The following is a 26,034-nucleotide window of genomic DNA, read 5'->3' on the forward strand; positions in this document are numbered from 1 at the left end:
GAAATGCTGAAAGGTGAGGGGAAGATGTGTTTGGTGCTGGGATCATGCTGGAGGTGGCGGAAATGGCGGAGGATGTTCCGTTGAATGTGGAGGCTGGTGGGGTGGAAGGTGAGGACAAAGGGAACCCTATTGTGCTTCTGGGAGACAGGGGAAGGGGTGAGAGCAGAAGTGCGGAAATGGAACGGACACGGTCGAGGGCCCTGTCAACCACGGTTATGGGGAATCCTCAGTTGAGGAAAAAGGAAGATAGATTGGAAGCACTGGTATGGAAGGTGACATCATCAGAACAGATGCAACGGAGACAGAAACTAGGACAATGGAATAGAGTCCTTGCAGGAAACGGGGTGGGAGGAAGTGTAATCAAGGTAGCTGTGGGAGTCAGTGGACTTATAGTAAATTCAGGAGAACTTTTTTTAGCCAGTATGTTGCAAGCCCAACAAGTGAGGGGGCAATTCTGGACTTAATTTTAGGGAATGAAGCTGGGCAGGTGGAAGTGGTATCAGTGGGAGAGCATTTTGGGTGGTAGTGATCATAATTCAGTTAGATTTAGCGTAGTTATGGAAAAGGACAAAGATAAACCAGGAGTAAACGTTCTCAATTGGGGGAAGACAAATTTTACTAATCTGAGATGTGATTTAGCAAAAGTGGACAGGAAACAGCTACTTTCATGTAAATCAGTGTCAGAGCAGTGGGAAGCATTCAAGGAGGAGATGGAGTAAATATGTTCCCACAAAGAGAAAGGGTGGGACTCCCAAATCTAGAGGCCCCTGGATATTGTTATGTATCGTGTGTTCTCCTCCCACCTGTGGTGGCGCTGTCACAGGAGATAAATGGTTGGGTGTTTTCTGTTAAGTTTAGCTCTCTTTGTTCGGAACTTTCCAGAACTTCCTTTCCTTCCAATAAAGCACTTCATGTTTGAATCTCTCAGTTCTGAGTCCTAAATTGTGTCTAGGTAGAAAGGTACCGACACAACAGATATCAAGGAGCATACAGGGGGTAGGATATGGATAAGAGCTCAATACTTTAGTTAGGCCACAGCTAGAGCACTGCGTACAGTTCTGGTCACCACATTACAGGAAGAATGTGATTGCATTAGAGAGGGTACAGAGGAAATTTATGAGGATGTTGCCAGGACTGGAGAACTTTAGCTGCGCAGAAGATTGGATAGACTGGGGGTGTTTTCTTTGGAATGGAGGAGGCTGAAGGGAGACTTAATTGAGGTGTATAAAATTATGAGGGGCCTAGATAGAGTGGATAAGAAGGACCGATTTCTCAGTCCGTTAGGGTGACCCCGAGCTTCTGGTCGCCTGTCACTTTCATTCTCCGTTTCACTCCCACTCTGATGTCTCTGTCCTCGGCCTCTTACACTGTTCCAATGAAGCTCACGGAACAGCACCTCATCTTTCGATTAGGCACTTTACAGCCTTCTGGACTCAACATTGAGTTCCACAATTTCAGACTATAACCTCTGCCCCCATTTTTCAGGCTGTTTATGCTTTTGCCATCCCCATTTGCAACCTCCTCCCTCCACCCCCCCCCCCCTTTCCCTGCCTCTACACCTGTTTAATATCTATTACATCTCTAACCTTTTCCAGTTCTGATGCAGGGTCCCAGACCTGAAACGTTAACTCTGTTTCTTTCTCCACGGATGCTGCCTGGCCTGCTGAGTGCTTCCAGCATTTTCTGTTATTACCTATTTCCCTTAGCAGAGAGGTCAATAACCAGGGGGCAGAGATTTAAAGTAATTGGATTAGAGGGGAGTTGAGGAGAAATTTTTCACCCAGAGGGTGGTGGGGGTCTGGAACTCACTGCCTGAAAGGGTGGTAGAGGCAGAAATGCTCATCACATTTAAAAAGTACTTGGATATGCACTTGAAGTGCCGTAACCTACAAGGCTACGGACCAAGAGCTGGAAAGTGGGATTAGGCTGGATAGCTTTTATCGGCCAGCACAGACACGATGGGACGAATGGCCTCCTTCTGTGCCGTAAACTTCTATGATTCTATAAACAACAGCCTATCCCCAGAAATGGAGGTAGAGAAGTTGAGGAAGGGAAAAGTCGAAGGTGAATCATGTGAACATTGACCTTACTATTTGTTTTCTGTTGTACTTTTTCAGATCCAGAAGGCATGGCAGCTCCTCCAGAAGCGTAGGCCTCTCTGTTGACATGTTATGAGTCCAAGGATCTCTCTCGCTATTTTGTTGATTAACAGTTTAGAAGAACGCCGTTCAACAAATCACAGAAGAATGTTGATTAGACTGAATGCACTGATACTAAATATACAAGTACTTGTGTACGTTGTACAAATCATAATTGCATCGCAGGTGTAATAATGGTGCTACAAACAGATATGTTGCTTATGATCTGAAGGCACTTTTTCATTCCAAAAACCTGTCTGTCTCCATTCCCTTAAACCCCCAGTGATGAAGTTTGGGCAAAAGTACATTTCCACAACCATTTTCAACATGATTTTTAAAAGCTAATAAGCGTTCAATGTATTTTAATTTATAGGGCTAGAAATTGGCCTCCTTGGCACCTCCCGTTATCGCCTCTGGGGGGTGATAACGGGGTGCTAAGCACTTCCCAACCGGGCGCGGCGAGAAGATCGACTCCCGCTATATTCGGCGGGTGGTTTGCGGCGGCAGTATGGCGTTGCACCCCGATATCCTTCACCCGGAGATCATGACATCATCGCCGTGCACATCACCCCGGTAGCGACCCGGACCTGAACTTCGGTTCCATCCCCTGCAGCATCGCTGGGCGAAAACAGCAGCTGCAGGAGGCGTTCATCGGGAGGCCGGGCGCTTCGGGGGCGATACGTAAAGGCGAGGTGGCCGAGATAAGTAAAAAAAAAAATTCTGAAATGCTCGTTCTCTTTTTTTATTCATTTGTCTTCGCCAGCAATCGATCAGCCCAGCACTCTGCTGCAGTGCATCAGGCTGATTGGGCCTGATCACAGTTGCCGTTGAGGACCAGGTAAGTTTTCCCCTTGCAGAGCCTGCAGCGATGGCCCTTCCCTTTAATGGAGGGAAAGAACCTTCCAACACGGCAGTGCTGCACGGCCCATTGTGCAGCACTGCACACCTACCGTCTTGCCTGCAGCCTGTTGCGCTCCAGGAAGGAAGTGGATCGCTTGATTTTGCACTCCACTTCCTTCCTGGAGTGCAAGCCCCGAATTTTTAAAAAGTTGAAAAACATTAGCGCCTGGCGCTAATTTTTTCAACTTTTAAAAGTTAGCGCCCCAAATGGGATGATACTGAATTTCTCCCCCAAAGTGTTTTTATTCAATATTTCAACTCTGCTCTTTTTTCTGGAAAATGGCACATTATGAAATCGTGGGTAGTGCTGCTGAACTCGGAAAAAGGTGGTAATGCTAGGATTTAGCTGCTGGATGAAGCTACTGGTGACTATTGAAGAATTGGGAGGGCAGGGAGAGAAGATGGTGGTTAGGTGGAGAATGGGGGTCGGGTCGGGGCCACGGGAATGGGGATGGAAGCTAATCCACACAATTCTGCATTACATAATTATATAAAAGTTAAGAATTTAATTGAATTATCCCTTATCAATAACTTGAATTTTCCTTACTTAAGTTATTTTTTTCCATTACTTTATCTAATCAACTGTTTCACTCTTGTTGCATATATTTGATATTCCACCAAGTGAAACTTTAATTTTAAGTCTGTCTTTGACTGGTACGGAGTGGTACTGAATCAATGTCCTGTTTCTACAGAAACTCCAGTTAAAAAGGATGCTGTATACCCAGATGTTTTCTTTTGCAGAACTGTTTTTCCTGCACGTGTTATCAACTGACTAAATATACAATGGCATGTCTTTTAATTAGGTTTACTGAAGTGACAAAACTAATTTTTGCAATTAAAATAAATAAATTTACTTTGATAAAGTACCACATAATAGACTTGTGAGTAAAATTGAAGCCCAAGGTATTAAAGGGACAGTCGCATCGTGGATACGAAATTGGATAAAAGACAGAAAGCAGAGAGTAGTGGTGAACATTGTTTATCAGAATGGAGGAAATGTATTGGTTGCTTCATCCACAACACGTCACTTCTGCACACACAGCGGTATCTGAAGATCATACCTCATGAGACATCAATATGTCCTTATCAGTTGTCGGGAAAATGCTGGAATCCATTATTAAGGAAGTGGTAACAGGGCATTTAGAAAATCATAATATGATTAGGCAGAGTGAACATGGTTTTATGAAAGGGAAATTGTGTTTAACAAATTTATTAGAGTATTTTGAGGATGTAGCTGGTAGGGTAGATAAAGAGAAACCAGTGGATGTAGTATATTTGGATTTCCAAAAGGCATTTGATAAGTTGTCACATAAAAGGTTGTTACGCAAGATCCTGGGGTTGAGGGTAATATATTAGCATAGATAGAAGATTGGTTAACGGACAGAAAACAGAGAGTAGGGATAAATGGGTAATTTTCCGGTTGGCAGGCTGTAACTAGTGGGATGCTGCAAGGATCAGTGCTTGGGCCTCAGCTATTCACAATCTATATTAATGGCTTAGTTGAAGGGACCGAGTGTAATGTATCCAAGTTTGCTGAGGATACAAAGCTAGGTGGGAAAGTAAGCTGTGAGGAGGATACAAAGAGCCTGCAAAGGGATATAGACAGGTTAAGTGAGTGGGCAATAAGGTGGCAGATGGAGTATAATGTGGGGGAATGTGAGGTTATTCACTTTGCTAGGAAGAATAGAAAAACAATATTTTTTAAATGGTGAGAAACTATTAAATGTTGGTGTTCAGAGAGATTTAGGTGTCCTCGTACAGGAAACACAGAATTAGCATGCAGGTACGGCAAGCAAGTAGGAAGGCAGATGGCATGTTGGTCTAGATTGCAAGGGGCTGGAGTACAAGAGTAAGGAAGTCTTGCTACAATTGTACAGGGCTTTGGTGAGACCACAGCTGGAGTACTGTGCACAGTTCTGGTCTCCTTATCTGAGGAAGGACATACTTGCCTTAGAGGGGTTGCAATGAAGGTTCACCAGATTGATTCCTGGGATGAGAGTGTTGTTCTATGAGAAGAGATTGAGTAGATTGGGCCTATTCTCTCTGGAGTTTAGAAGATGGAGGTGTAATCTCATTGAAACATACAAGATTCTGAGGGGGGGTTGAGAGGTTTCCTCTGGCTGGAGAGTCTAGAATTAGGGGGCGTAGTCTTAGGATAAGGGGTCAGCCATTTAAGATGTGGTGCTGAGTCATTGAGTATATTCAAGTATATAGATAGGTAGATTTTTGGTCTCTAGGGGAATCAAGGGAGATGGAGATCGGACGGGAAAGTGAAATTGAGGCAGAAGTTCAGCCATGATCTTATTGAATGGCGGAGCAGGCTCGGGCTGAATGGCTTACTGATGCTCCTGATTCTTATGTTCATCAAGGGCCCTAGCTTCATCTCATTGCATTCCTGCTCAACATGATGAAATTGATCAGTTTACGGTCACCTCTATATGAAAATATGATGGTAAATGATAAGAGCTAACAGTTTCAGAAGCAGGAGATCGACTTGACTAACCCCATCTTTCCGAGGAAGTGATATCTTTAATGGATGTTGGGAAAGCTGTATAAGCTAATATAGAGTCCCTGAATTTACAGAAAGCCTTTGATAAAACTTCACATGAAAGGCTGTTGCATAAGTTTAAGGTGCTGGGTTAGTATCCAGGCCCAATTTGTCAATGGATATGGAACTGGCCGAAAGAGTAAGCGGTGCGAGCCTGGGGTTCTACGATGAAGTAGATGAAGAAAGCGATGCAATTTACTCAAAGGGACAAACTGAGAATTGCAAGGTCAGCTTGAGCGCTGCGTTTCCCCCCGCGGCCGCCGGTGGGCGCCGTGCCTGAGGTCAGGGGACAGGCTGGCGCCATGACGGATCCGGGCGGCGCGGCGGACGATCCGTGGGTGAAGGTGAGCGGCCCAGAGAACCCGACCCGAAACCCCGGCCCCGGGGAAACTCCGACCCGAAACCCCGGGCCCGGGAAAACTCCGACCCGAAACCCCGGGCCCGGGGAGCCCCGATAGGCGCCTCCCGCTGGAGGTGCCTCCTCACCCAGCGGGCCCGAAACTGCGTGACTGGCCGGGCAGGGAAGGAAACAAGCCCCTTTCCCGGGGAGGAGGAAGAAACAGGCCTCATTCCCGGGGAGGAGGAAACAGGCCCCATTCCCGGGGAGGAGGAAACAGGCCTCATTCCCGGGGAGGAGGAAACAGGCCTCATTCCCGGGGGTGGGGGGGAGGAAACAGGCCTCATTCCCGGGGAGGAGGAAACAGGCCTCATTCCTGGGGAGGAGGAAACAGGCCTCATTCCTGGGGGGGGAGGAAACAGGCCTCATTCCCGGGGGGGAGGAAACAGGCCTCATTCCTGGGGGGGGAGGAAACAGGCCTCATTCCCGGGGGGGGGGGAGGAAACAGGCCTCATTCCTGGGGGGGGGGGAAACAGGCCTCATTCCTGGGGGGGGGGGGAGGAAACAGGCCTCATTCCCGGGGAGGAGGAAACAGGCCTCATTCCCGGGGAGGAGGAAACAGGCCTCATTCCTGGGGGGGGAGGAAACAGGCCTCATTCCCGGGGGGGGGGAGGAAACAGGCCCCATTCCCGGGGAGGAGGAAACAGGCCTCATTCCTGGGGGGGGGGGAGGAAACAGGCCCCATTCCCGGGGGGGGGGAGGAAACAGGCCTCATTCCTGGGGGGGGGGGGGAGGAAACAGGCCCCATTCCCGGGGGGGGGGAGGAAACAGGCCTCATTCCTGGGGGGGGGAGGAAACAGGCCTCATTCCCGGGGGGGGAGGGGAGGAAACAGGCCTCATTCCCGGGGGGGGGGAGGAAACAGGCCCCATTCCCGGGGGGGGGGAGGAAACAGGCCTCATTCCCGGGGGGGGGGAGGAAACAGGCCTCATTCCCGGGGGGGGGAGGAAACAGGCCTCATTCCTGGGGGGGGGAGGAAACAGGCCTCATTCCTGGGGGGGGAGGAAACAGGCCTCATTCCTGGGGGGGGGAGGAAACAGGCCCCATTCCCGGGGGGGGGAGGAAACAGGCCTCATTCCTGGGGGGGGAGGAAACAGGCCTCATTCCTGGGGGGGGGAGGAAACAGGCCCCATTCCCGGGGGGGGGGAGGAAACAGGCCTCATTCCTGGGGGGGGGAGGAAACAGGCCTCATTCCCGGGGGGGGAGGAAACAGGCCCCATTCCCGGGGGGGGGGGGAGGAAACAGGCCTCATTCCCGGGGGGGGGGAGGAAACAGGCCCAATTCCCGGGGGGGGGGAGGAAACAGGCCTCATTCCTGGGGGGGGGAGGAAACAGGCCCCATTCCCGGGGGGGGGGGGGAGGAAACAGGCCTCATTCCTGGGGGGGGGGAGGAAACAGGCCTCATTCCCGGGGGGGGGAGGAAACAGGCCCCATTCCCGGGGGGGGGGGGGGAGGAAACGGGCCTCATTCCTGGGGGGGGGAGGAAACAGGCCCCATTCCCGGGGGGGGAAACAGGCCTCATTCCCGGGGGGGGGGAGGAAACAGGCCTCATTCCTAGGCGCGGGGGGGGGAGGAAACAGGCCTCATTCCTGGGGGGGGGAGGAAACAGGCCCCATTCCCGGGGGGGGGAGGAAACAGGCCCCATTCCCGGGGGGGGGAAACAGGCCTCATTCCTAGGCGCGGGGGGGGGAGGAAACAGGCCCCATTCCCGGGGGGGGAAACAGGCCTCATTCCTAGGCGCGGGGGGGGGGGGAAACAGGCCCCATTCCCGGGGAGGAGGAAACAGGCCTCATTCCCGGGGAGGAGGAAACAGGCCTCATTCCTGGGGGGGGGAGGAAACAGGCCCCATTCCCGGGGGGGGGAGGAAACAGGCCCCATTCCCGGGGGGGGAAACAGGCCTCATTCCTAGGCGCGGGGGGGGGGAGGAAACAGGCCCCATTCCCGGGGGGGGGGAGGAAACAGGCCCCATTCCCGGGGGGGGAAACAGGCCTCATTCCTAGGCGCGGGGGGGGGAGGAAACAGGCCCCATTCCCGGGGAGGAGGAAACAGGCCTCATTCCCGGGGAGGAGGAAACAGGCCTCATTCCCGGGGGGGGGAGGGGAGGAAACAGGCCTCATTCCCGGGGAGGAGGAAACAGGCCTCATTCCTGGGGGGGAGAAACAGGCCTCATTCCCGGGGAGGAGGAAACAGGCCTCATTCCCGGGGAGGAGGAAACAGGCCTCATTCCTGGGGGGGAGAAACAGGCCTCATTCCTGGGGGGGAGAAACAGGCCTCATTCCTTGGGGGGGGAGAAACAGGCCTCATTCCCGGGGAGGAGGAAACAGGCCTCATTCCTGGGGGGGAGAAACAGGCCTCATTCCCGGGGAGGAGGAAACAGGCCTCATTCCTGGGGGGGAGGAAACAGGCCTCATTCCTTGGGGGGGAGAAACAGGCCTCATTCCCGGGGAGGAGGAAACAGGCCTCATTCCCGGGGAGGAGGAAACAGGCCTCATTCCCGGGGAGGAGGAAACAGGCCTCATTCCTTGGGGGGGAGAAACAGGCCTCATTCCCGGGGAGTAGGAAACAGGCCTCATTCCTGGGGGGGAGAAACAGGCCTCATTCCCGGGGAGGAGGAAACAGGCCTCATTCCCGGGGAGGAGGAAACAGGCCTCATTCCCGGGGAGGAGGAAACAGGCCTCATTCCTTGGGGGGGAGAAACAGGCCTCATTCCCGGGGAGTAGGAAACAGGCCTCATTCCTGGGGGGGAGGAAACAGGCCTCATTCCTTGGGGGGGGGAGAAACAGGCCTCATTCCCGGGGAGGAGGAAACAGGCCCCATTCCTGGGGGGGAGGAAACAAGCCTCATTCCCGGGGAGGAGGAAACGGGCCTCATTCCTTGGGGGGGAGAAACAGGCCTCATTCCCGGGGAGGAGGAAACAGGCCTCATTCCCGGGGGGGGGGTGAGGAAACAGGCCTCATTCCCGGGGAGGAGGAAACAGGCCTCATTCCCGGGGAGGAGGAAACAGGCCTCATTCCCGGGGGGGAGGAAACCGGCCTCATTCCTGGGGGAGGAAGGAAACAGGCCTCATTCCCGGGGAGGAGGAAACAGGCCTCATTCCTGGGGGAGGAAGGAAACAGGCCTCATTCCTTGGGTGGGGGGGGGGGAAACAGGCCTCATTCCTTGGCGGCGGGGGGGGGGGGGGAAACAGGCCTCATTCCTTGGGGGGAGGAAGGAAACAGGCCTCATTCCCGGGGAGGAGGAAACAGGCCTCATTCCTGGGGGGGAGAAACAGGCCTCATTCCTTGGGGGGGAGAAACAGGCCTCATTCCCGGGGAGGAGGAAACAGGCCTCATTCCCGGGGAGGAGGAAACAGGCCTCATTCCTGGGGGGGAGAAACAGGCCTCATTCCCGGGGAGGAGGAAACAGGCCTCATTCCTGGGGGGGAGGAAACAGGCCTCATTCCTTGGGGGGGAGAAACAGGCCTCATTCCCGGGGAGGAGGAAACAGGCCTCATTCCCGGGGAGGAGGAAACAGGCCTCATTCCCGGGGAGGAGGAACCAGGCCTCATTCCCGGGGAGGAGGAAACAGGCCTCATTCCCGGGGAGGAGGAAACAGGCCTCATTCCTTGGGGGGGAGAAACAGGCCTCATTCCCGGGGAGGAGGAAACAGGCCTCATTCCCGGGGGGGGAGGAAACAGGCCTCATTCCCGGGGAGGAGGAAACAGGCCTCATTCCCGGGGAGGAGGAAACAGGCCTCATTCCCGGGGAGGAGGAAACAGGCCTCATTCCTGGGGGGGGGAGGAAACAGGCCCCATTCCCGGGGGGGGGGAGGAAACAGGCCCCATTCCCGGGGGGGGAAACAGGCCTCATTCCTAGGCGCGGGGGGGGGAGGAAACAGGCCCCATTCCCGGGGGGGGGGAGGAAACAGGCCCCATTCCCGGGGGGGGAAACAGGCCTCATTCCTAGGCGCGGGGGGGGGGAGGAAACAGGCCCCATTCCCGGGGAGGAGGAAACAGGCCTCATTCCCGGGGAGGAGGAAACAGGCCTCATTCCCGGGGGGGGAGGGGAGGAAACAGGCCTCATTCCCGGGGAGGAGGAAACAGGCCTCATTCCTGGGGGGGAGAAACAGGCCTCATTCCCGGGGAGGAGGAAACAGGCCTCATTCCCGGGGAGGAGGAAACAGGCCTCATTCCTGGGGGGGAGAAACAGGCCTCATTCCTGGGGGGGAGAAACAGGCCTCATTCCTTGGGGGGGGAGAAACAGGCCTCATTCCCGGGGAGGAGGAAACAGGCCTCATTCCTGGGGGGGAGAAACAGGCCTCATTCCCGGGGAGGAGGAAACAGGCCTCATTCCTGGGGGGGAGGAAACAGGCCTCATTCCTTGGGGGGGAGAAACAGGCCTCATTCCCGGGGAGGAGGAAACAGGCCTCATTCCCGGGGAGGAGGAAACAGGCCTCATTCCCGGGGAGGAGGAAACAGGCCTCATTCCTTGGGGGGGAGAAACAGGCCTCATTCCCGGGGAGTAGGAAACAGGCCTCATTCCTGGGGGGGAGAAACAGGCCTCATTCCCGGGGAGGAGGAAACAGGCCTCATTCCCGGGGAGGAGGAAACAGGCCTCATTCCCGGGGAGGAGGAAACAGGCCTCATTCCTTGGGGGGGAGAAACAGGCCTCATTCCCGGGGAGTAGGAAACAGGCCTCATTCCTGGGGGGGAGGAAACAGGCCTCATTCCTTGGGGGGGGAGAAACAGGCCTCATTCCCGGGGAGGAGGAAACAGGCCCCATTCCTGGGGGGGAGGAAACAAGCCTCATTCCCGGGGAGGAGGAAACGGGCCTCATTCCTTGGGGGGGAGAAACAGGCCTCATTCCCGGGGAGGAGGAAACAGGCCTCATTCCCGGGGGGGGGGGTGAGGAAACAGGCCTCATTCCCGGGGAGGAGGAAACAGGCCTCATTCCCGGGGAGGAGGAAACAGGCCTCATTCCCGGGGGGGAGGAAACAGGCCTCATTCCTGGGGGAGGAAGGAAACAGGCCTCATTCCCGGGGAGGAGGAAACAGGCCTCATTCCTGGGGGAGGAAGGAAACAGGCCTCATTCCTTGGGTGGGGGGGGGGGAAACAGGCCTCATTCCTTGGCGGCGGGGGGGGGGGGGGAAACAGGCCTCATTCCTTGGGGGGAGGAAGGAAACAGGCCTCATTCCCGGGGAGGAGGAAACAGGCCTCATTCCTGGGGGGGAGAAACAGGCCTCATTCCTTGGGGGGGAGAAACAGGCCTCATTCCCGGGGAGGAGGAAACAGGCCTCATTCCCGGGGAGGAGGAAACAGGCCTCATTCCTGGGGGGGAGAAACAGGCCTCATTCCCGGGGAAGAGGAAACAGGCCTCATTCCTGGGGGGGAGGAAACAGGCCTCATTCCTTGGGGGGGAGAAACAGGCCTCATTCCCGGGGAGGAGGAAACAGGCCTCATTCCCGGGGAGGAGGAAACAGGCCTCATTCCCGGGGAGGAGGAACCAGGCCTCATTCCCGGGGAGGAGGAAACAGGCCTCATTCCCGGGGAGGAGGAAACAGGCCTCATTCCTTGGGGGGGAGAAACAGGCCTCATTCCCGGGGAGGAGGAAACAGGCCTCATTCCCGGGGGGGGAGGAAACAGGCCTCATTCCCGGGGAGGAGGAAACAGGCCTCATTCCCGGGGAGGAGGAAACAGGCCTCATTCCCGGGGGGGGAGGAAACAGGCCTCATTCCCGGGGAGGAGGAAACAGGCCTCATTCCTGGGGGAGGAAGGAAACAGGCCTCATTCCCGGGGAGGAGGAAACAGGCCTCATTCCCGGGGAGGAGGAAACAGGCCCCATTCCTGGGGAGGAGGAAACAGGCCTCATTCCCGGGGAGGAGGAAGAAACAGGCCTCATTCCCGGGGAGGAGGAAGAAACAGGCCTCATTCCCGGGGAGGAGGAAGAAAAAGGCCTCATTCCCGGGGAGGAGGAAACAGGCCTCATTCCTTGGGGAGGAAGGAAACAGGCCTCATTCCCGGGGAGGAGGAAGAAACAGGCCTCATTCCCGGGGAGGAGGAAGAAACAGGCCTCATTCCCGGGGAGGAGGAAGAAAAAGGCCTCATTCCCGGGGAGGAGGAAACAGGCCTCATTCCTTGGGGAGGAAGGAAACAGGCCTCATTCCCGGGGAGGAGGAAGAAACAGGCCTCATTCCCGGGGAGGAGGAAGAAACAGGCCTCATTCCCGGGGAGGAGGAAGAAACAGGCCCCATTCCCGGGGAGGAGGAAGAAACAGGCCTCATTCCCGGGGAGGAGGAAGAAACAGGCCTCATTCCCGGGGAGGAGGAAGAAACAGGCCTCATTCCCGGGGAGGAGGAAGAAACAGGCCTCATTCCCGGGGAGGAAGAAACAGGCCTCATTCCCGGGGAGGAGGAAACAGGCCTCATTCCCGGGGAGGAGGAAACAGGCCCCATTCCCGGGGAGGAGGAAACAGGCCCCATTCCCGGGGAGGAGGAAACAGGCCCCATTCCCGGGGAGGAGGAAACAGGCCCCATTCCCGGGGGGGGGAGGAAACAAGCCCCATTCCCGGGGAGGAGGAAACAGGCCTCATTCCTGGGGGGAGGGGGAAGGAAACAGGCCTCATTCCTTTGGGGGGGGGGGAGGAAAGGAAACAGGCCCCATTCCCGGGGAGGAGGAAACAAGCCTCATTCCTGGGGGTGGGGAAACAGGCCTCATTCCCGGGGAGGAGGAAACAGGCCCCATTCCCGGGGGGGAGGAAACAGGCCTCATTCCCGGGGGGGGAGGAAACAGGCCCCATTCCCGGGGAGGAGGAAACAGGCCCCATTCCCGGGGAGGAGGAAACAGGCCTCATTCCCAGGGGGGGAGGAAACAGGCCCCATTCCCGGGGAGGAGGAAACAGGCCCCATTCCCGGGGAGGAGGAAACAGGCCCCATTCCCGGGGAGGAGGAAACAAGCCTCATTCCCGGGGGGGAGGAAACAGGCCCCATTCCCGGGGAGGAGGAAACAGGCCTCATTCCCTGGGGGCGGCGGGGGGGGAGGAGGAAACAGGCCTCATTCCCGGGGAGGAGGAAACAGGCCCCATTCCCGGGGAGGAGGAAACAAGCCTCATTCCCGGGGGGGAGGAAACAGGCCCCATTCCCGGGGAGGAGGAAACAGGCCTCATTCCCTGGGGGCGGGGGGGGGGGAGGAGGAAACAGGCCTCATTCCTGGGGGGGAGGAAACAGGCCCCATTCCCGGGGTGGTGGGAGGAAACAGGCCCCATTCCCGGGGGGGGTGGAGGAGGAAACAGGCCTCATTCCTGGGGGGGAGAGAACAGGCCTCATTCCTGGGGGGTGAGGAAACAGGCCCCATTCCCGGGGAGGAGGAAACAGGCCCCATTCCCGGGGAGGAGGAAACAGGCCCCATTCCCGGGGAGGAGGAAACAGGCCCCATTCCCGGGGAGGAGGAAACAGGCCCCATTCCCGGGGGGGGAGGAAACAGGCCTCATTCCCGGGGGGGGAGGAAACAGGCCCCATTCCCGGGGAGGAGGAAACAGGCCCCATTCCCGGGGAGGAGGAAACAGGCCTCATTCCCAGGGGGGGAGGAAACAGGCCCCATTCCCGGGGAGGAGGAAACAGGCCCCATTCCCGGGGAGGAGGAAACAGGCCCCATTCCAGCGGGGGAGGAAACAGGCCCCATTCCCGGGGAGGAGGAAACAGGCCCCATTCCCGGGGAGGAGGAAACAGGCCCCATTCCAGCGGGGGAGGAAACAGGCCCCATTCCCGGGGAGGAGGAAACAGGCCTCATTCCCAGGGGGGGAGGAAACAGGCCCCATTCCAGCGGGGGAGGAAACAGGCCCCATTCCCGGGGAGGAGGAAACAGGCCTCATTCCCGGGGAGGAGGAAACAGGCCCAATTCCCGGGGAGGAGGAAACAGGCCCCATTCCCGGGGAGGAGGGGAAACAGCAGTTATCATGGGTGACTTTAATCTGCATATAAATTGGGCTAATCAAATTAGTAACAATACTGTGGAGGAGGAATTCCTGGAGTGTATACGGGATGGTTTCCTGGACCAATATGTCGAGGAACCAACTGGAGATCAGGCCATCTTAGACTGGGTATTATGTAATGATAAAGGAATAATTAGCAATCTTGTGTGAGGCCCCTTGGGGGTGGAGCGATCATAATATGATCGAATTCTTCGTTAAGATGTAGAGTGAAGCAGTTGCTTCAGAGACTAGGGTCCTGAATTTAAAGAAAGGAAACTACGATGGTATGAGGCGCAAGTTGGCTAGGAAGGGGAGGTGGGGTGGCTATCTTAATAAAGGAAGGAATCACTGTAATACAGAGAAATGATATTGGGTCAAAAGATAAGGATAATGAAACAGTTTGGGTGGAGATAAGGAATAATAAGGGGAAAAAAGCACTAGTGGGCGTAGTCTATAGGCCTCCGAACAGTTGCAACTCGGTTGGACGGAGTATCAATCAGGAAATAGTTGAGGCTTGTAATAAGGGAACATCTATAATTATGGGGGATTTCAACTATCATATTAATTGGACAAATCAAATTGGGCAGGGCTGCCTTGAGGATGAGTTCATTGAGTGTATTAGGGATGGGTTTCTTGAGCAGTATGTAACTGAACCAACCAGGGGGCAGGCAACCTTAGATCTGGTCCTGTGTAATGAGACAGGATTAATTAAAAATGTCCTAGTAAAGGATCCCCTTGGAATGAGTGACCATAACATGGTTGAATTCCATATTCAATTAGAGGGTGAGAAGGTTGGATCTCAAACAAGCGTGCTAAGCTTGAATAAAGGAGACTATGAAGGTATGAGAGCGGAATTGAGTAGAGTGGATTGGGAAAATAGATTAAAGGGTAAGACGATACATGATCAGTGGTGTACATTCAAGGAGTTATTTTACAACTTCCAAAAAATATATATTCCACTGAGAAGAAAAGGGTGTAAAAGAAAAGACAGCCATCCGTGGCTAAGTAAAGAAATTAAGGATAGTATTCGAATAAAAACAAGGGCATATAAGGTAGCCAAATCTAGTGGGAGGATAGAGGATTGGGAAAACTTTAAAAGACAGCAAAAAATAACAAAAAGATTGATTAAGAAGTCACAGAAGTCACAGAAACCCCACAGTGCAGATAGAGGCCATTTCAGCCCATCGAGCCTGCACCGACACATATCCCACCCTATCCCCGTAACCCCACGTATTTAATCCCCCTAACACTAAGGGTCAATTTATCATAGCCAATCAACCTAACCCGCACATCTTTGGACTGTGGGAGGAAACCGGAGCACCCGGAGAAAACCCACGCAAACACGGGGAGAATGTGCAAACTCCACACAGACAGTCACCCGAGGCCGGATTCGAACCCGGGTCCCTGGCGCTGTGAGACAACAGTGCTAACCACTATGCCACCGTGCTGCCAAGAAAGGGAAGGTAGATTATGAAAGTAAATTAGCAAAAAATATAAAAACAGCTAGTAACAGTTTTTATAGTTATATGAAAAGAAAAAGGGTGGCTAAAGTAAATGTTGGTCCCTTAGAGGATGAGACCGGGAAATTAATGGTGGGAAATATGGAGATGGCAAAAACACTGAATGAATATTTTATATCAGTCTTTACAGTAGGAGACACTAAGAATATCCCAACACTGGACAAACAGGGGGCTAAAGGGGGGGAGGAGCTAAACACGATCAAAATCACTAAGGAAGTGGTACTCGGTAAAATAATGGGACTCAAGGCGGATAAATCACCTGGACCTGATGGCTTACATCCTAGGGTTTTGAGGGAAGTGGCGGTAGGGATTGTGGATGCATTGGTAATAATTTTCCAAAACTCCCTCGACTCAGCAAAGGTCCCGGCAGACTGGAAAACTGCTAATGTAACACCCTTATTTAAAAAGGGCAGTAGACAGAAGGCTGGAAACTATAGACCGGTTAGCCTAACATCTGTGGTAGGTAAAATTTTGGAGTCCATTATTAAGGAGACAGTAACAGGACATTTGGATAATCATAATTTAATAGGACAATGTCAGCATGGTTTTATGAAGGGGAAGTCATGTTTGACAAATTTGCTGGAGTTCTTTGAGGAAGTAACATACAGGGTGGATAAAGGGGAACCAGTGGACGTAGTGTATTTAGACTTCCAAAAGGCATTTGACAAGGTGCCACACAAAAGATTATTGCTTAAGATAAAAAATCACGGGATTGGGGGTAATATTCTGGCATGGATAGAGGATTGGCTATCTAACAAGGCAGAGAGTTGGGATAAATGGTTGATTCTCAGACTGGCAATCAGTAACTAGTGGTGTTCCGCAGGGGTCAGTGCTGGGTCCCCAACTCTTTACAATCTATATTAACGATTTGGAGGAGGGGACCGAGTGTAACATATCAAAGTTTGCAGATGATACTAAGATGGGAGGGAAAGTAGTGAGTGAGGAGGACATAAAAAACCTGCAAGGGGACATAGACAGGCTAAGTAAGTGGGCAGAGATTTGGCAGATGGAATACAATACTGCAAAGTGTGAGGTTATGCACTTTGGCAGGAAAAATCGTAGAACAAGTTATTATCTTAATGGCAAGAAACTGGAAAGTACTGAAGTACAAAGGGATCTGGGGGTCCTGGTGCACGAAACTCAAAAGGTTAGTATGCAGGTGCAGCAAGTGATTAAGAAGGCCAATGGTATGTTGGCTTTCATTGCTAGGGGGATAGAATATAAAAATAGGGAGGTATTGCTTCAGTTGTACAAGGTATTGGTGAGACCGCACCTGGAATACTGCGTACAGTTTTGGTGTCCATACTTAAGAAAAGACATACTTGCTCTCGAGTCAGTACAAAGAAGGTTCACTCGGTTAATCCCGGGGATGAGGGGATGGACGTATGAGGAGAGGTTGAGTAGATTGGGACTCTACTCATTGGAGTTCAGAAGAATGAGAGGCGATCTTATTGAAACATACAAGATTGTGAAGGGGTTGGATCGGGTGGATGCGGGGAGGATGTTCCCGATGATGGGTGAAACTAGAACTAGGGGGCATAGTCTTAGAATAAGGGGCTGCTCTTTCAAAACTGAGATGAGGAGGAACTACTTCACTCAGAGGGTGGTAGGTCCATGGAATATGCTGCCCCAAAAAGCTGTAGAAGCTACATCATTACATAAATTTAAAACAGAAATAGACAGTTTCCTAGAAGTAAAGGGAATTAAGGGTTACGGGGAGCGGGCAGGAATTTGGACATGAGTCTAGGTTCGGATCGGTCATGGCCCTGTGGGTAGCGGAGCGGGCCCAGGGGCCGTGTAGCCTGATCCTGCTCCTATTTCGTGTGTCTAATTCTGTTCGATTCAGGAGATGGTTCTGTGACAGTAGATTGGCGGTTAGGATCAGATCAGCCATGATCTTATTGAATGGCGGAGCAGGCTCGAGGGGCCGATTGGCCTACTCCTCCTATTTCTTATGTTCTTATGATGGATTGGGGAATGTTACTCAAAGGGTTGACGGTGGATAGGCAATGGCAAACATTTAAAGATCGCATGGATGAACTACAGAATTTGTTCATCCCTGTTTGGCATAAAAATAAAACAAAAACGGTGACTTAACCGTGGCTAACAAGGAGAATTAGGGATAGCATAAGGTCCAAGGAGCGGACATATAAATTGGCCAGAAAAAGCAGAAAACCTGAGGATTGGGAGCAGTTTAGGATTCAGCAAAGGAGGACAAAAGGATTAATTAAGAGGGGGAAAATAGAGTATGAGAGTTAGCTTGCAGGGAACATAAAAACTGACTGAAAGCTTCTATAGATATGTGAAGAGAAAAAGATTGGTGAAGTCAAGTGTTGGTCCCTTGCAGTCAGAATCAGGGGAATTTATAATGGGGAACAAATAAATGGCAGACCAATTAAATACATACTTTGGTTCTGTCTTCACAAAGGAGGACACAAATAACCTCCCAGAGATGTCGGGGAACATAGGGTCTAATGAGAGGGAGGAACTGAATGAAATCACTATTTGTAGGGAAATGGTGTTAGGGAAATTGACGGGACTGAAGGCCGATAAATCCCCAGGGACTGATAATCTACATCCTAGGGTACTTCAGGCACTGGCCCTAGAAATAGTAGATGCATTGCTGGTCATCTTCCAAAATTCTATAGACTCTGGAACAGTTCCCATGGATTGGAGGGTAGCTAATGTAACCCCACTATTCAAAAAAGGTGGTAGAGAGAAAACGGGGAATTATAGACCGGTAAGCCTGACATCGGTAGTGGGGAAAATGCTAGGGTCCATTATAAAAGATGTAATAGCAGAGCACTTGCAAAACAGTGAAGGGAATCGGACAAAGTCAACATGGATTTACAAAAGGTAAATCGTGCTTAACTAATCTACTGGAATTTTTTGAGGATGTAACTGGTAGAATAGATAAGGGAGAACCAGTGAATGTGGTGTATTTGGACTTTCAGAAGGCTTTCGATAAGGTCCCGCATAAGAGATTAGCGTGTAAAGTTAAGGCACATGGGATTCGGGGCAAGGTACTGACTTGGATAGAGAACTGGTTGGCAGACAGGAAGCAAAGAGTTGGAATACACAGGTCTTTCTCTGAGTGGCAGGCAGTGACTAGTGGGGTACCACAGGGATCGGTCCTAGGACCCCAGCTATTCACAATATATATAAATGATCTAGACGAGGGAACTAGATGTAATATCTCCAAGTTTGCAGACAACACAAAGCTGGGTGGGGGTGTGTGAAACATCGAAGATAGGAGCGGGAGTAGGCCATTCGGCCCCTCAAGCCTGCTCCGCCATTCAACGTGATCCTGGCTGATCATCCAAATTCAATACCCGGTCCCTGCTTTCTCCCCATACCCCTTGATCCCTTTAGCCTTAAGAAATATATCCAACTCCTTCTTGAATATATTTAATGAATTGGCCTCTACTGCCTTCTGTGGTAGAGAATTCCACAGGTTCACCACTCTCTGGGTGAAGAAATTCCTCCTAATTTCTGTCCTAAATGGCATACCCTTTATCCTTAGTCTGTGACTCCTGGTTCTGGACTCCCCGACCATCGGGAACATCCTTCCTGCATCTAGTCTGTCCAGTCCTGTCAGAATTTTATAAGTTTCAATGAGATCCCCTCATTCTTCTAAACACCAGCGAGTACAAGCCCAATCGACCCAATCTCTCCTCATATGTCATTCCTGCCATCCCAGGTATCAGCCTGGTGAATCTTCGCTGAACTCCTTCCATGGCAAGAACATCCTTCCTCAGATAAGGTGACCAAAACTGCACACAATACTCAAGATGTGGTCTCACCAAGGCCCTGTACAACTGCAGCAAGACATCCTTATTCCTGTACTCAAAGCCTCTCGCTACGAAGGCCAACATACCATTTGCCTTCTTAACCGCCTGCTGCACCTGCATGCTTACCTTCAGCGACTGGTGCACAAGGACACCCACGTCTCGTTGCACTTCCCCTTCGCCCAATCTATTGCCATTCAGATAATAATCTGCCTTCCTGTTTTTGCCACCAAAGTGGATAACCTCACATTTATCCACATTATACTGCATCTGCCATGCTTCTGCCCAATCACCCAACCTGTCCAAATCATACTGGAGTTTCTCGGCATCCTCCTCACAGCACACACACCCACCTAGCTTTGTATCGTCTGCAAATTTGGAGATATTACATCTAGTTCCCTCGTCTAGATCATTAATATATATTGTGAATAGCTGGGGTACTCGGACCGATCCCTGCAGTACCCCACTAGTCACTGCCTGCCACTCGGAAAAAGACCCGTTTATTCCAACTCTTTGCTTTCTGTCTGCCAACCAGTTTTCTATCCAAATCAATACCTTGCCCCCAATCCCATGTGCCTTGACTTTACAAGCTAACCTCTTATGCGGGACCTTATCGAAAGCCTTCTGAAAGTCCAAATATACGACATCCACTGATTCTCCCTTATCTATTTTACCAGTTACATCCTCAAAAAATTCCAGTAGATTAGTCAAGCACGATTTACCTTTTGTAAATCCATGTTGACTTTGTCCGATCCTGTGACTGTTTTCCAAGTGCTCAGCTATTACATCCTTTATAATGGACTCTAGCATTTTCCCCACTACCGATGTCAGGCTTACCGGTCTGTAATTCCCCGTTTTCTCCCTACCACCTTTTTTGAATAGTGGGGTAACATTAGCTACCCTCCAATCCATGGCAACTGTTCCAGATTCCATCGAATGTTGGAAGATGATCAGCAATGCATCTACTATTTCTAGGGCCACTTCCTTAAGTACCCTAGGATGTAGATTATCAGGCCCTGGGGATTTATCGGCCTTCAATCCCATCAATTTCCTTAACGCCATTTCCTTACAAATACTGATTTCTATCAGTTCCTCCCCTTCCTCAGACCCTATGTTCCCCGACATCTCTGGGAGGTTATTTGTGTCCTCCTTTGTGAAGACAGAACCAAAATATTTATTTAATTGGTCTGCCATTTCTTTGTTACCCATTATAAATTCCCCTGATTCTGACTAAGGGACCTACGTTTGACTTCACCAATCTTTTTCTCTTCACATATCTACACATGTGCTGTGAGGAGAATTCTCTACCACTGAAGGCAGTTGAGGCCAATTCATTAAATATATTCAAGAAGGAGTTGGATATATTTCTTAAGGCTAAAGGGATCAAGGGATATGGGGAGAAGGCAGGGACACGGTATTGAATTTGGATAATCAGCCATGATCTCATTGAATGGCGGAGCAGGCTCGAGGGGCCGAATGGCCTACTCCTGCTCCTATCTTCTATGTTTCTATAAAACAGGCCCCATTCCCGGGGGGAGGGAGGGAACAGGCCCCATTCCCGGGAGTTGGGGGAAGGAAACTGGCCCCATTCCCTGGGGGGTGGGGAAAACAGGCCCCATTCTGTGGGAGGGAGGGGGTGGAAACAGGCCTCATTCCTGCGGGGGCGGAAACAAGCCCCATTTCCGGCGGGGGGGGAGGAAACGGGCTCAATTCCCGGTGGTGGGGGAAACACAGGCCCCATTCCCAGGGGGCGGGAAACACAGGCCCCATTCCCTGGGGGTTGGGGGAAGGAAACCGGCCCCATTCCCGGGGGGGGGCGGGGGGGCGGGCGGCGGTGAGAACAGGCTCCATTCCCGGGTTGGTGGGGGGGGGCGCAGTGGGAACAGGCCCCATTCCCGGGGGGTTGGGGAAACAGACCCCATTCCCGGGGGGGTGGGGGGAAACAGAACCCATTCCCAGGGGGGCAATGGGAACAGGCCCCATTCCCTGGGGTTGGGGGGGGGGAAACAGGCCCCATTCCCAGGGGGGCGGTGGTGAGGGAACAGGCCCCCATTCCCGGGTGGGGCAGGTGGAAATGTTGTTTAATCTGAATGTGTCTTCATCAAAATGTGTTTTTTTTTCCCTGAAACCGCCGCCTGGTTGCAGACCGACTCCTCGTTCACCGACAACGGCTTCGACCCCGGTGAGTGCAGAGACCGAAACGCCGCAACACATCGCAGTGAGATGGTCAACCGCCCCTTTCCCCCCCCCACCCATTGTTTGGGGTTGCTGGTGTGAGAAGTTTTCCCAATTGCGTGGAGCTCCTGTGCTCTGAGGGTTGAGCCCCTTCTGACGGCCTCCCCTTGTACCAGGGTCTCTCCTCCAGCCCTCACCAGACAGCACCTCGGACACCAATTTGCTCCTTCAGTCAGCTTGAGCCAGCTCCCCACGACTCAACAAGCTGGATTCTATGCTCCTGTTTCTCGGGTGCTGTTCCACTTCTGAGAAACCTATCTTCTTTCATAGAATCATCGAAATTTACAGCACAGAAGGAGGCCATTCGGCCAATGTGTGAGCAGGCCGAAAAGAGCTCTCCAGCCTAATCCCACTCTCCAGCTCTCGGTCTGTAGTCCTGTAGGTTACGGCAGGTGTATATCCAAGTACTTTTTAAATGTGATGATGGTTTCTGCCTCTCCCACCCTTTCAGGCAGTGAGTTCCAGACCCCCACCACCCTCTGGGTAAAAAAAATTCTCAACTCCCCTCTAATCCTTCAACAATTATTTTAAATCTATACCCCCTGGTTATTGACCTCACTGCTGAGGGAAATCGATCCTTCCTATCCACTCTATCCAGGCCCCTCATCATTTTCGACACTTCGGCAGAGTGAAAGACTTTGCCAGCGCATTTCACACTTCATTTAGAGCCATTGTCTGTTTCTTTACCTGTCCTATTACCATCTCGTCTCACCTTGAATATCTCTTCATGGCTCTTCGTTCATCCCCTCCCCCATTTCCCAGCCCCCAAACTGCTTTTTGTTTCATTTCCTGCCTTTTCTCTCAGTCCTGACGAAGGGTTTCGACCTGAAACGTTGACTCTTGTTTCTCTCTCCACGGATGTTGCCTGGCCTGCTGAGTTTTTCCAGCGTTTTCTGTTGTTATTTCGGATTTCCAGCATCCGCAGTATTTTGCTATCGTATTACTGCCCAATCTATGTCCATTTCTCCCTGTCCAAACTCAGTTTATTACCAATGGTTCTCCTATCCCTGCATAATCATTGTTACGCTGCAAGGCTCAATCCTTGATCCCCTTCCTATTCCTCATCTACGTTCTGCAACTTGATGACATCATCTACAAACCAGGGGTCAGCATTCTTCCGTGCCCATCTTTCCTGCAACTCCTTGTTTGAATCCAGCTTTCTGCCCTTGCCACAGTACGGAAACAGCCCGAATCAAAGTCACAAATTACATCCTATGTGACTGTAACCGTGGTAAACTATCCTTCTTGACCTGTCTGCAGCCTTTGATACCGTTGACTGCACCATTCTCCTCAAAAGCCTCTCCTCCCTTGTCCAGCTTGGTGGGACTGCACTCGCTTGGTTCCATTCCTATCTATCTAGTCGTAGCCAGAGAATCTCCTGTAATGGCTTCTCTTCTTGCTCCTGCACCTTTTCATCTGGAGTCCCCCAAGAATCGATCCTTGGCCCCCTCCTATCTCTCATTTACATGCTGCCCCTCGACAACAACATCTGTAAACACATCAGGTTCCACATGTATGTTGACGATACCTAGCTCTACCTCACCAGCACTTCTCTCGACCCTTCCGCTGTCTCTAAATTCAGACTGCTTGTCCGACATCCAGTACTGGATGAGCAGAGATTTCCTCCAGTTAAATATTGGGAAGACCAAAGCCATTGTCTTCGGTTCCCGAGCCACCGACTCCATCCCTCTCCCTGGTCACTGTCTGAGGCTGAACCAGACTGTTCGCAACCTTGGTGTCATTTTTGACACTGAGATGAGCTTCAGACCACATATCCTCTCCATCACCAAGACTGTCTACATCCACCTTCGTAACATCGCCTATCTCTGCCCCTGCATCTGCTGCTGAAACCTTCATCCATGCCTTTGTTGCCTCTAGAATTGACTATTCCAACGCACTGCTGGCCGGCTTCCCATCTTCCTCCTTAAATTTGAACTCATCCAAAACCCTGCTGCCCATAACCTAACTCGCACCAAGTCCCGTTCACCCATCACCCCCTGTGCTCACTGCCCCGTGTCCTAACTCACACCCAGTCCCGTTCACCCATCACCCCCTGTGCTCACTGCCCCGTGTCCTAACTCACACCCAGTCCCGTTCACCCATCACCCCCTGTGCTCACTGCCCCGTGTCCTAACTCACACCCAGTCCCGTTCACCCATCACCCCCTGTGCTCACTGCCCCGTGTCCTAACTAACACCCAGTCCCGTTCACCCATCATCCCCTGTGCTCACTGCCCCGTGTCCTAACTTGCACCAAGTCCTGTTCACCCATCACCCCCTGTGCTCACTGCCCCGTGTCCTAACTCGCACCAAGTCCCGTTCACCCATCACCCCCTGTGCTCACTGCCCCGTGTCCTAACTCACACCCAGTCCCGTTCACCCATCACCCCCTGTGCTCACTGCCCCGTGTCCTAACTCACACCCAGTCCCGTTCACCCATCACCCACTGTGCTCACTGCCCCGTGTCCTAACTCACACCCAGTCCCGTTCACCCATCGCCCCCTGTGCTCACTGCCCCGTGTCCTAACTCACACCGAATCCCGTTCTCCCATCACCCCCTGTGCTCACTGCCCCGTGTCCTAACTCACACCAAGTCCCGTTCACCCATAACCCCCTGTGCTCACTGCCCCGTGTCCTAACTCACACCGAATCCCGTTCACCCATCACCCCCTGTGCTCACTGCCCTGTGTCCTAACTCACACCCAGTCCCGTTCACCCATCACCCCCTGTGCTCACTGCCCCGTGTCCTAACTCACACCCAGTCCCGTTCACCCATCACCCCCTGTGCTCACTGCCCCGTGTCCTAACTCACACCCAGTCCCGTTCATCCATCACCCCCTGTGCTCACTGCCCCGTGTCCTAACTCACACCCAGTCCCGTTCACCCATCACCCCCTGTGCTCATTGCCCCGTGTCCTAACTCACACCCAGTCCCGTTCACCCATCACCCCTGTGCTCACTGCCCCATGTCCTAACTCACACCCAGTCCCGTTCACCCATCACCCCGTGCTCACTGCCCCGTGTCCTAACTCACACCCAGTCCCGTTCATCCATCACCCCCTGTGCTCACTGCCCCGTGTCCTAACTCACACCCAGTCCCGTTCACCCATCACCCCCTGTGCTCACTGCCCCGTGTCCTAACTCGCACCAAGTCCCGTTCACCCATCACCCCCTGTGCTCACTGCCCCCGTGTCCTAACTCGCACCGAGTCCCGTTCACCCACCACCCCCTGTGCTCACTGCCCCGTGTCCTAACTCACACCCAGTCCCGTTCACCCATCACCCCTGTGCTCGCTGACCTACATTGGCTCCCGGTCCGGCAACGCCTCAATTTTAAAATTCTCAACCTTATTTTCAAATCGCTCCATGGCCTCACCCCTCCCTATCTCTGTAACCTCCTCCAGCCCTACAACCCTCCGAGATCTCTGCGCTCCTCCAATTATTGCGCAATCTCGATTTCCATTGCCCGACTATTGGCAACCGTGCCTTCAGCTACCATGGGCCTAAGCTCTAGAATTCCCTCCCTAAACCTCTCCGCCTCTCTACATCTCTCTCCTAGGAACATAGGTACAGGAGTAGGGCACTTAGGCCCTCGGGCCTGTTCTGCCAATCAATAAGATCATGGCTGATCTGTGACCTGACTCCATATCCCTTAACACCTTGGTTAACAGAAATCTATTAATCTCAGATTTAAAATTAACAATTGACCCAGCATCAAGTGCTGTTTGTGGAAGAGAGTTCCAAACTTCTACCACCCTTTGTGTGTAGAAGTGTTTCCTAACTTCACTCCTGAAAGGTCTGGCTCTAATTTTTAGACTCTGCCCCCTAGTCCTAGACTCCCCAACCAGCGGAAATAGTTTCTCTCTATCTACCCTATCAGTTCCCCTTAATATCTTGAAAACTTTGCTCAAATCACCCCTTAAACTTCTAAATTCCAAGGAATACAACCCTACTTTGTGTAATTTAACCCTTGGAGTCCGGGTATCATTCTGGTAAATCTACGTGCACTCTCCATGGCCAATATATCCTTCCTAAGCTGTGGTGCCCAGAACTGAACACAAAACTCCATCTGTGGTCTAACTAGGCCTTTGTATAGCTGCAGCATAACTTCTAACCCTCCCCCCAAACCCCCTTGTATTCTAGTCCTCTAGATATAAAGCCCAGCATGCCATTCGTCTTTTTGATTATTTTCTGTACTTGTTCATGACATTTTAATGATCTGTGTATATGGACCCCCAAGTCTCTTTGGACCTCCACTGTTTCTAGCTTTTCACCATTTAGAAATTACTCTGATCTATTCTTTTTAGGTCCAAAGTGGATGACCTCATACTTGCCTATATTTAAATCCATTTGCCACAATTTTGCACATTCACTTAATCTATTAATATCTCTTAGTAATTTTATGCTTCCATCTACACTGCTTACAATGCCGTCTATGCCTATCTTTGTGTCATCAGCAAACGTGGATATGTGGCTTTCTATGCCATTGATAAATACAGTGAATAGTTGAGGCCCCAACACAAAATCCCTGTGGGACATCAATCGTCACATCCTGCCAATTACAGTACCTG

At 52.3% G+C, this 26,034-nt stretch overlaps 2 protein-coding genes across 6 annotated transcripts in view; both read left to right on the forward strand.

The window, feature by feature from the left end:
* The window catches only part of coasy (CoA synthase), a 236,625-nt gene extending 232,721 nt beyond the window's left edge, over nucleotides 1-3,904 (forward strand). For both annotated transcript variants that reach the window (XM_085966033.1, XM_085966034.1), the window contains exon 10: nucleotides 2,118-3,904. In XM_085966033.1, the coding sequence (XP_085822159.1) occupies nucleotides 2,118-2,165 (48 nt within the window). In that variant the 3' untranslated portion in view covers nucleotides 2,166-3,904. The remainder of the gene's footprint in view (nucleotides 1-2,117) is intronic.
* A 1,918-nt stretch (nucleotides 3,905-5,822) lies between these two features.
* Nucleotides 5,823-26,034, forward strand: part of mlx (MAX dimerization protein MLX) — a 49,710-nt gene continuing 29,498 nt past the window's right edge. For 2 of the 4 annotated variants that reach the window (XM_085966035.1, XM_085966036.1), the window contains exons 1-2: nucleotides 5,823-5,930; nucleotides 21,377-21,413. In XM_085966035.1, coding sequence (XP_085822161.1) covers nucleotides 5,889-5,930; nucleotides 21,377-21,413 — 79 coding nt within the window. In that variant the 5' untranslated portion in view covers nucleotides 5,823-5,888. The remainder of the gene's footprint in view (nucleotides 5,931-21,376; nucleotides 21,414-26,034) is intronic. The other 2 variants (XM_085966037.1, XM_085966038.1) reach the window with 1 other exon arrangement.

Source organism: Somniosus microcephalus, chromosome 24, assembly GCF_052327205.1.
Source record: "Somniosus microcephalus isolate GS21.2 chromosome 24, FLI_Smic_1.0, whole genome shotgun sequence".
Lineage (NCBI taxonomy): Eukaryota > Metazoa > Chordata > Chondrichthyes > Squaliformes > Somniosidae > Somniosus > Somniosus microcephalus.